The sequence below is a fragment of the Talpa occidentalis genome, unplaced genomic scaffold (assembly GCF_014898055.3).
Source record: "Talpa occidentalis isolate TD23 unplaced genomic scaffold, MPIMG_talOcc4v2.1 talOcc4.4, whole genome shotgun sequence".
In the NCBI taxonomy this organism is placed as follows: Eukaryota; Metazoa; Chordata; class Mammalia; order Eulipotyphla; family Talpidae; genus Talpa; species Talpa occidentalis.
Genome location: NW_023604295.1, coordinates 86,754,591 through 86,765,524, shown reverse-complemented (window position 1 = coordinate 86,765,524; position 10,934 = coordinate 86,754,591). Strand labels below are relative to the sequence as shown.

The 10,934-nt window shown below is 44.2% G+C and overlaps 1 protein-coding gene across 2 annotated transcripts in view; it reads left to right on the top strand.

Moving 5' to 3' along the window:
* The first annotated feature begins 2,500 nt into the window (after positions 1-2,500).
* The window catches only part of TSC22D2 (TSC22 domain family member 2), a 51,591-nt gene continuing 43,157 nt past the window's right edge, over positions 2,501-10,934 (top strand). For both annotated transcript variants that reach the window (XM_037525809.2, XM_037525810.2), the window contains exon 1: positions 2,501-4,771. In XM_037525809.2, the coding sequence (XP_037381706.1) occupies positions 2,802-4,771 (1,970 nt within the window). In that variant the 5' untranslated portion in view covers positions 2,501-2,801. The remainder of the gene's footprint in view (positions 4,772-10,934) is intronic.

Genomic DNA, 10,934 nt, shown 5'->3' with positions numbered 1-10,934 from the left:
TGCTGTGAAGCTGTCTGCAGCCTCTGCAATGCAGGTTCAATTCCTGGCCAAGGAAATTCCCACATGGAGCAGCAGACCTCTCCCATTGCACCCGCTGCTCCCCTCAACAGTGCTTTCGGTCTCTGTCTCTGATGAATCCTCTCACCCTCCTGTACCCCTGGCCTGTACCCCAGCTATTGTATATACAAAAAATAAATTTTAAAAAAAGAGTATCATAACAAGTAATCAAGGTTTATGTAATAAGATAATGTAATGGGACAAGCAGCAAATGATATTTATTTTTCAAATAACCCTTCTACATGCAACATCACCCACTGATCACCACTTTTAGCAAAATTATTTCTTTATAAGTTCATAACGAATTTAACCAGTTGATCTAAGTTACTGGTGGAAAACTGTCTCTAACAATTACTGAAATTACAGATTTAGAAATGAACTATTCCATTAACTGTCTCTGCCACAATAGCAGAGATAATGTTACACTTCATTCCTTTACTCTTTCCCACCCGCTGAAGAAATGGGGGATGTTATTATGTGGTCTTATTTCACATCCTGACCTCAGTCACTTGGATTTGCAAGACAAGGCTTCTACTAAGGTTAAAAGACAGTATCTCTGTATATTATTTACAACTAAAGACCTAAAGTTATCTGTAAATTTTAATTATCAAACGATCCTTTATTCTTCAAAGATTATAGAACTGAGTAAAGTGATTAGCTGATTTCTAAAGTCACCAAAAAACGACTACTAAAGTTGTAATTAGATATATCTTAGATTTTACGTCAAATTTCAAACGCTGCCCTCCCCATTTTTAAGAACTGCTTAAAAGAATGGCCTCATCATTTCTTTGGCCATTGAAAGTAACTAATATATGATAAATTCTTCAATACTTTCATAGCTGCTCTCTGCCCTACGACAGGAAAGGGTGCTTTCTGACTTACTCTGGTTGTTCATGGCCCAATCCAAACCATATTACACTCTGCTCCAACCAAGAGTTTTAGTATAAACAAAAGAAAGAAATACAACTATTTAACGTAGTAGGTTCTACATTTATGGAGCCCATAAGCTGATTTCATGCTGAAAGTAAAAACAGTCTCAAGAGCTTAAATGAATTCTTCGGTGCTGGAATCATAGCAAATTCGGGAAAATTAGGAATATGTTGGTAACCTCTAATCTTTTTTAAACTGACCTCACCCTGGGCAAGTAACCATCTCCTGATGCCATTGTTGGAGACAGAACTTCTGGCTGAAAGATCATTTTTCTGACTCAATCTGACTTGCTGTTCTTGGTTAATCACCCCCATTTCTCTCAACAGTTCGCTCCTCTGACTACAGAGGTCAACACTTATTTACAGGAAATACTTTTTAAGTGATTGGGTGCCTCCTCTTTATCCTCTCGCAAATCTTCCCAACCCCCATTCCTATCGCCCTCGCTTCACTAAGGTTTTGCTAAACATTAGACACAGCCCGTGACCTCCAGCCCTCAGTGGCTGGGAACAGACCGATACGGAAACATCCCACGGGCGCGACCGACAGCGTCTCCACACTCGGGAGGTGAGCGTACTTTGCTCTCGAACTCTTCAAGACCCACAGCGCAAATTTCAAATTAAAACATTTTAAATACAAAAACCGCCCCCCTTTTTTTCACCTTTAGCCCCGCCCACCGCCTCCCCCTCCAGCCGCCTCCCCCTCCAGCCGCCTAGCAAAACGCCGCAGGAAACCGGAGGGGGCGGGACGCTGACGTCACGACGCCGGTGCGTCACGGAACGGCGGCGACTGCGGCGCTAGCTGTGGCTGCGGCAGCGGCGGCATTTTAGTCGGCAGCGGCGGCGGCAGCGGCGCGGCTGCTCCTCCCAGCATCCCTGGCGCGGCCATTTCAGCCCCATCTTGGCCGACGGGCGAGCGCTGCGGCCGCCGCTTCAGCAGTTTGAGTTTCAGTTTCTCCGGGGTCTGCGAACCGGGTGCACGGAGAGGAGCCGAAGACGCTACCGCCACTACCTCACCCCCGGAGCGCCTCCGCCCGCCCGCCCTCCGCCGCCCCTCTCTCCAGCGCCGCGAGGAGGCCGAGACAGCCGCCGCCGCCCGCCGCGGGGTGGCTCCCCCTGTCAGGGGAGGACGCGCCGCGCTCCCCGCCCCCGGAGCGGCTTCCGCCGAGACGGCCGACATGTCCCTGGGGCTGAGCTCCGGCTAGAACCGGGAGGGAGGGCCGCCTGCCGCGCCGGAGCCCCGCCGCCCGCCCGCGGCCCTTCGGCTCGCCCCGCCGCGCGGCTCCCGCCGAACCCCGACTCTCCGCCCGGAGTCGCCTCTCCTTCCCGGAGCGCCGGAGCGCCCGCGGCGGGCGCCGGCCCCGGCCTGAGGAGCCGGAGCGCGGCAGCACCGCCCCTCGCGCCGCCGCCGCCTCTCCGCCCTCCCACTCCCACCCCCGGCCTGGGCCTGCTGGCCGCGCCGCGCCGGCTGACCACGGCGGCCCCGCGGCGGGAGGAGGAGGCCGCCGGCCCGCCCCTGGGACTGCGCTCGCCCCGCCGCGGAGGGGATTGAATTGAGGCGCCGCGACTGCGGGAGGAGAAAAGGAAGGAGGAGCCGGCGCGGGAGCGGCCCGGGGGCAGGGACCGGCCCTGAGAAGGAAGCTGGAAGGAGGATGTCTCTCGGGGCGGCCGGCGCCGGCCCGTGACTCTCGCCGCGGCGGGCCCAGACCCTGCGCACGCTCGGACTTTGTCATCGGGGGCCCGTGCTCAGCCCTTCCTGGTTTCCGGCGACACCGCGGAGGAGCCGGCTCGCCTCTCTGCCCTCCCGCCTGCCTCGCCATGTCCAAGATGCCGGCCAAGAAGAAGAGCTGCTTCCAGATCACCAGTGTCACCACGGCCCAGGTGGCCACGAGCATCACCGAGGACACCGAGAGCCTGGACGACCCGGACGAGTCACGGACAGAAGACGTCTCCTCCGAGATATTCGACGTTTCTCGCGCCACGGATTACGGCCCCGAGGAGGTCTGCGAGCGCAGCTCCTCCGAAGAGACGCTCAACAATGTTGGGGATGCAGAGACTCCCGGGACGGTCTCCCCAAACCTGCTTCTCGACGGGCAGCTGGCGGCCGTCGCGGCTGCTCCCGCCAACGGAGGAGCGGTTTCGGCCCGGAACGTGGCCGGGGCGCTGGCCAATACCCTGGCGGCGGCCGCCACCTCGGCCCCCTCCGCGGGGACACCCGGCGGCCTACCGGCTGCGGGCTCGTCTGCGGGACCAGGACCTGCAACCCCCTCGCAGCCTCCCACCGCTTGTAGTTCGCGTTTCCGAGTGATCAAGCTGGACCACGGGAGCGGGGAGCCCTACAGACGGGGCCGATGGACGTGTATGGAGTACTATGAGCGGGATTCCGACAGCAGTGTCCTGACCCGGTCCGGGGATTGCATTAGGCACAGCAGTACTTTTGACCAGACTGCAGACCGCGATAGCGGCCTGGGCGCCACTGGAGGGTCGGTGGTGGTGGTGGTGGCCTCCATGCAGGGGGCGCACGGGCCCGACTCGGGAACTGACAGCTCCTTGACTGCTGTGTCACAGCTACCCCCATTGGAGAAAATGAGCCAGCCTGTTCCGGCCCCGCCGCTGGGTTTTGGCGTTGGGCAGCCACAGCCGCCGCCGCCCGTAGGTGGGGCTGTGGCTCAAAGCTCTGGTTCCCTGCCGCTGTTCCCGGGATCCGGGGCCGGGGCGCACCAGATGATGGCAGCCCAGCAGCCCAGCCAGCCCCAGGGAACTGGGCCCGGCGTCACCCCTGCGGGACCTAAGGGACAGGGCCTACCGCTGACGAATGTAACCCTGGCGCAGCCCGGCCTGTCCCTGCCTCCGCAGCCAGTCCCGGCGGTCGGCGCTTCAGTGTCCCAGCCGGCCCAGCAGTTCGCCTATCCCCAGCCTCCGATACCGCCCGGCCATTTGCTGCCGGTCCAGCCCTCTGGTCAGAGTGAGTACCTGCAGCAGCACGTGGCCGGCCTGCCGCCACCAACCCCTGTGAAGCCGGTGTCCACCGGCGCTGGAACGAGTCCCGCCACAGCGGCTAGCCTTCCTCTGGGAACCGGCCCGAGTGCCTCCGCGGTGGGCGCGCAGATACTGGGTGCCTCTTCCCTGCCCAACGAAGCGGTGGCCCCGGGGTCGGGACCCGCGCAGGGCGGGTCGGCGGCTCCTAGTCAGCCGGCTGGAGTGCCCCCAACTGCTGTGGGAGGCGCGGTGCAACCAGGCCTGGTTTCTGCCGGGGCTGGACAACCCCATTCTGTGCCTCCGCCGCAGATGGGTGGTAGCGGTCCGACGCCAGCCGTGCCTGGTGGCTCTCACGCCGTGGTGTCCGGAGTTCCAATCGTGCCTGCAGCCGTGCCCGCCCCAAGCGTGCCTAGCGTGTCTACCACTTCTGTTACTATGCCAAATGTACCCGCGCCTCTGGCCCAGTCGCAGCAGCTGAGCAGCCATACTCCAGTCAGCAGGAGCAGCAGCATAATCCAGCATGTGGGGCTGTCCTTGGCGCAAGGCACACCCAGTGCACCAACGAGTCTACCACAGTCAGACCTAAGCCAGTTTCAGACCCAGACCCAGCCTTTAGTGGGGCAAGTCGACGATACTAGAAGAAAATCAGAACCCCTACCTCAACCACCACTTTCTCTCATTGCTGAAAATAAGCCTATTGTGAAACCTGTTGCAGATGCCCTGGCAAACCCCCTTCAGTTAACACCTATGAACAGTCTCACCACCTCTGTATTCAGCATAGCTATTCCTGTTGATGGTGATGAAGACAGGTATGGAAATCTTATTTAAAATATTTGACGGGAATGCTTGGCTAAACATACTTTTAGAATGCAACTTTGGGAAAGGAGGTTGTTGTTGTTATTTCAGTTTGAGGCCCTTAGTGCACTAAAATATAAAAGTTGATTTGTGATTTATCAGGTCTTGAAAAGACATTAGTTTTACATTTTTGATGTAGAGGTGTGAAATGGGAGAATTTGGTCTTGTCACAGTAGTTTCAAAGTGCTAAAGTGGACAGGGATGCAGCATTGTTTATTTGAGCAGTTGGGTGTTAGCTTACTCCTCTATTTAAAGGTCATAGCCACTAGTTATGCCCCATAGATACTTGAACACTTACGGTAGAAAATTTCGTGAGTTTTGAGACAGGATAAAATTAGGAGTTTCCCAATTTCGGGAAGCCAGAAGACCCTCTAGTAGAGGATCGTGTGGGTAAGGCATGTCCTTCAGTGTATCTGGAAAGACTAGAGAGATATGGTGAAAAATGTCAGATTTGGCTTTGAAGATCATATCTTCATTCAGCCCTTTAATAGAAAAGGGTAGAAAGGTCAGGAGGCTTCCAGGGGTGACTGTAAGGTTTGTTGTTTTTTTTTTTTTAAGCAAGTGTATTGGAAAGATGTTCTAATCTTCCATCAGTCTTTACTGCTGAAAGGGGAATTATGAGAGACTTTGACAGACAAAAACTATTTCTTGAAATTAAGAGTAATGATAAAAATATGTGTTAATTATAGGCTTCCTCTATTAAAGGATGCTTTTTTAATACTTCAAGTGCAAATTGATGTATTGCCACACCAATTCTCCAATAGTTGATGTTTGGCTATGGTTTAATGAGAATTTTAAGTGGTTTTCAGGAAGTAACACTTGAAATTTGACATAATGCAAATTTCTGAAATCTGGCTTGTTGCAAAGCTTTAAAAGTACAGAGAAAGTTTAAGGTATCTAATAAGTAGACTTTTGCTGGGGGTTTTGTTTGAGAGATTAGTTTTAGATGTGTTAAAAAATCAAAACCTTTTATGGAGTTCCAGAATAATTAGTATGTAGAATACAGTGAGATCTGTTAAAGCCTTCTCTTTCTGTTTTATCCTGAGTTCCTTCACATTCTTAATTTTCTATTTCTAATTAGCCTTGTATTTTTGTTGTATACGTCTGTTGGTTTGAAAAATGCTCACTGAAATTCATCTTCTCTGATTTTTGTAATTCAAAGTTCATCTTTTTTTGTGGGTGACTTGCTTATGGGGGAGTCTTCCACTTGAGAACTCAGCGAAATCACATTTCCATAAGTGAGCTCAGCTAGCTAGTGGCTGAGAAATTTTATATGGATGGTACTACCAAAAAACTGTTTCCAATAGCCATTCTGAAAACAAAAAAATTCCTCTTTATACCTATATTTCACTTTTCATATACAAGGGCATATACCTGAAATGCAGTTTGAGTTCATTTGTTCACCTTTGGTTAATAGTCAGCATCTTCCCTTTTTAGCTACCGGAAACCAATCTTTTCTGATGAGTTGATTAAAAAACCAGTTACCTCTCCACCCATGTTGTTTCTGCCCCATATTTCTTCAAGAAATGATGATCGCCTTAACCAGTCTCTTCTGTTTCCTCCTCCTCCCTCCCCCACACACATATGCATACCTATGAATGAAGAATGTATTTTTCCTCCTGTTCACACCTATATACAAAATATATAATTATATTTCCCAGAATGTCAGTGTGATATGGTGTGAAGTAGAGAGATCTATTGACAGATGGAAACTCTGGGATTTGTATTCTCTGGGTGTGACCTCAAAAATGCATTTAATTCACCTCTACTGTATTAAAAGAGTTGATAATCTCAGGAGTCACATCTCCAAACATGTAAATGTTTGAACTACAGATACTACTGTATCAGTGTTCTTATCAATTGCAACAATTAATCCACTGTAGGGGTTTTGATCTGTGTGCAGTTTTATTTTAAATGTGACACTTTTCTCCCCACCCATTCTTTTAAAATCTGCTTTGCTCATCAAATGTGCATTTCTAAATTTTGTTATAGTCTTCCATTGATTTTTAATTTAACATGCTAATTTCCAAGATGTAATCTTACATACACATTTGACTATTTTATCACTGGACCGATATACCTGGTGAAGGAATAAATCCATTAAGTAGTAGTAGTTTTGAGGGTTTTTTTCTGATGGAAAATCTTTGTAAAAGAGAGGGCATTTTAAAGTTTTATGCTTGAAATTAAATAACATGGTTTTTCCAGGCCTTTGTTTAAGTTACTGAAATGAGTGCGTTTGAAGACATAGTACTAACAAAATCCTAATTTTAATACAGTGATTTTTTAACTGCTTTTTTAAATTAGAGTCTGCGTACAGTTTTATTAGCAGTCATTCATAATGTAAGCTGAAACATTGGAGTAAAAAGTCTTGAGTAATTATGATATAAACGTTATAAACAGATTGACAAATTTCAGCTCCTCAAAATGTAAGTACAGTTGTAGTAATGTTAAGATCTTAGTTAACAGTCTAGGAGAAAAAAGGAAGGAAAATGGAAGGTTAACATTATCTTGTGATTTTATTTGCTTTACCTAATACAAGATTCTCTTGGTTCATTTTGAAACCACTTACTTTAAAGAATCAAACATTATATTACTACACGTTACTAATACTGCCTTTCAACGGGACTAATAGTTGTGTATACAAAGTAAGAAATTTCTTGAAGTTCTCAGTTAACATTGCTTACTGCTATAAAGGGAATAATAATTACATTATTACTATAAAGTTTATATATCATTCTATACATTTTCATTAGTCTGACTATGGTTAGTTGTTGAGTTTCTTCAAATTGATTTTGTGTAAACTGGAGGATATGATGGCTGAAATATAGTTTATAGCAAAATGTATAGCCACTTTTATAGTGAATGTTAGAAATTTGCTTAAACTACCTACACATTTAACAGACGCCTTTTTGGTAAGTGGAGGGAGCCACAAAATATTATGACTGGCCCTTTTGGGAAAGCAACAGTGCAGATCATTTTCCATAGATAGCTCACCAATGTGAACTCTTTAGGCCACATTCCAAGGAACTCTTATGAATGACTGCGATTGTAAACTGTCAACTGCAACCAAGAGACTGTTGAAAACCTGATTATAAGGATTTCTTGGTGGAAAATACCTTGTTAATGGTTTTATTTTGTGTAGTTTACTAATGACTACTGATAAAGTATTATAAATTGCAAATGTTAATTGGTGTGTCCTGGTATGTACTCTTAAGTACAAATTTGGTTTGCCCAGTTACAGATAACACACACATACATGTTTTTATGCAGTTTTTTTTTTCCACTTGGAGTTTAAATGTTATAGATATCCTATTGTGTATCAGGAGGCAAAACTGTCTATCACTGGTACAAAATCTGTAATAAAAATTCTTAGAACCCCAATAGTCTGAACTGCCTTTAGACTTTCAAAATGAAAGCTTTCTTGAATCTCCTTTTTTGGGAAGTTTATGTTTCTTCCATATTGTGGAGGTAATTTAGCCCTTCTTCCTTTATTATAGATGAATATTTTATCTATAGTGCATTTATTAAATGGCACAGTGATTACTAAGAATATAGTTTAGTCATAAACATGGCTCTAAGGAAATTACTGTAGGTTTTCAGAAACCCAAACCAAGAGTTGTGCCAGTAGAAGTATGGCCTCTCTCATCTACAGCAGTATATTGTTTAAAATCTTCTATGTACAAAATGATATAGGCTAAACATTTACTTTTTAGAAAACATAAGGGCTTATATGTATGTGAATAACACACTCCAAATAACTAATTTAGTAACATTTGTTTTATCCTTGAAAAAAAACTTAAACTGAGTCACCTTTGTGAAAAATCATTTGATACAATACTAGTAGTGGGGTGTATGTGTTTTTTTTACTTAATGAGAATAAATGTGGTAATGTTATTCTCTGAAGATGCTAATGGCACTAATTTGGAAATAGTAAAATATACTAGCTTTGTGTATCTAGTACTTGGCTAATTTGAAATGAAGTTTAGTTCTCTGAACCAAAAAAAAAAGATTGGAAGCAAACATACTCTCTAGTGTGTACCAGTAAAAAAGAGAAGCCCCACTAATCAGGTGGCAAAGAAACCAAAATGAATCCCTTTCCTTAGGTATTCCTGATAGAAGAGTTCAGTTTGTACTCCACTATCTAAAAAGTCAGAAGTTGCCATTTGGGGTGATGTTAGAGTTGAGGGTAGTAGCAGAAAACCAAGACATAAGAAATTACATGAAGGAATAGGAGCTCCTGTTTCTAGGGAGGAACGGTGATATAATTCCTTTAAGTAATTGCTTTAGACCGAAATGTATTTTCTTTTCTGAATAGATTCTGTTTACTTCTTAATTGAATTATTCTTTAGTATTTCAGTATGAGGAAGAAAGGTAGATCTTGGTTAAATGCAGCCTGAATAATGATATTCTCTATTTAGTTTCTTAAGAATGGGAGTAGATTTTTAATAAGAAAACTTAGTAATTGAAAATGTTTAAAAGGTACGTCTAGCAAAATTCCTGAATGGGAGTCAGTCCTTTATGTGTATTATTTGCCTTTCATAGTAAAGCAGTGGACTTGTAATTTGAAGCTACTTTTTTAGATAGTGTAATACAAATTACTGCATCCACACAGAGTATGCATACCTGAATCATTGGTGTAATATAGGTCTTTCCTATAATTCTTGTATATACCAAATTATTTAATATTTGTTATATTCTTAATCTGGCATTGTTGAGGGCAAAAATAAGGACTCCTCTGTAAAAATTTAGGAATATACCAACTAGTTGTATCAATCCTCTACACTGTTACATGACTTTGCATAGTATATTTCAATGTATCTACACTTCAAATTTGACTAGTAATACTAAATATATGTTGATTATCTGCTTTATTTCTAAAAAGTATGTGTATAATTTCTACTTGTAAATCATAAATCTCATCTGTGTCACTTTGGATTGCTTAACTTCTCAAATTTAAAACCCCAAATCAAAATTAAATGTGTTTTTATTTCTTATGCTAACATTTGTTTATAAAGAGTGAACTGTCATCCTTTAAGTGGAAATTCTGCAGATAATTGCATTAATAATTTTAATAGTGTTCACTTAAAGCATAGACTATTAGAAAATGTCTTACTAATTTATACTAGTCAGAATAGGCAAGATACTGGAATGTTAAGTTACATAAGGCTTCCATTCTCATAAGCATGCACTAAAATTTGACTAAAGGGTATTGATACATAGAAGAGAAACTGATTAATATGTCAATTGTTGGTAAATAATGCTGGTGTGTTTTAAATGTTATTTTTAATGTTTTAGAATATTATTATTCATTATTACACAAGTAAATTGGTTACTCTGTGAATGAGAGATTTTCTAAAGTACTATTCCTAAATCTTTATAGAATTAGAATTCAGTATTACCAAATGGTTTTGTAAGTTAAACTAAAACATTTCCTTGCTTGATATGCGGCCATCCTAGCCAAGGGATAAGGGAGCTCTTGATCAAATGAAATCAACTGTGTTTAGTTAATGTATTTTAGTATATCATATAAGTAACCATTATAGATATAGAGTCATATATGCCTGGACTGAAATCCAACTGTGCTGTCAAGGTCAAATGCCTAAGCCTAGTTTTTAAACCTCTAAGCCTCTTGTTTACCCATATGAAAAATGGGGATAATACCCACTTTGGAGACTGAGAGGATTAAATGAGGTAAGTGCAAATAATTTGTGAACAATCCATAACAATGATATATTACAAGCATAAAATATAGCAATGTCAAATCCAGTGTCCAAACTGTGCTCCCAGATCTCCCTTTGATCTGCTAAAATCATACCAAGAGTCTTCAGCTTTGATCTGAATGTGTAATTGTATGGTATGGATGTAATTAGAGAAAAGAGACATTGTTTTAGGTCAGGAAAGTCAAATTAAATTCTAATCCTGACTCTTCTACCACTTAGTTGATTTCTTTGATCAGGTTACTTAACTTCTCTTTTCCTCATTAGTAAAATTAGAATTTGGGACTTGGTCAGATTTTAAGGTTCCCTAAATGATGAGTCCCTATATTTAAACATGTTTTTGGAGAGAGCTGCCAACTTAAAACCTTCCTCTTGTCAAACTCCTAGACTGCCACCAGAC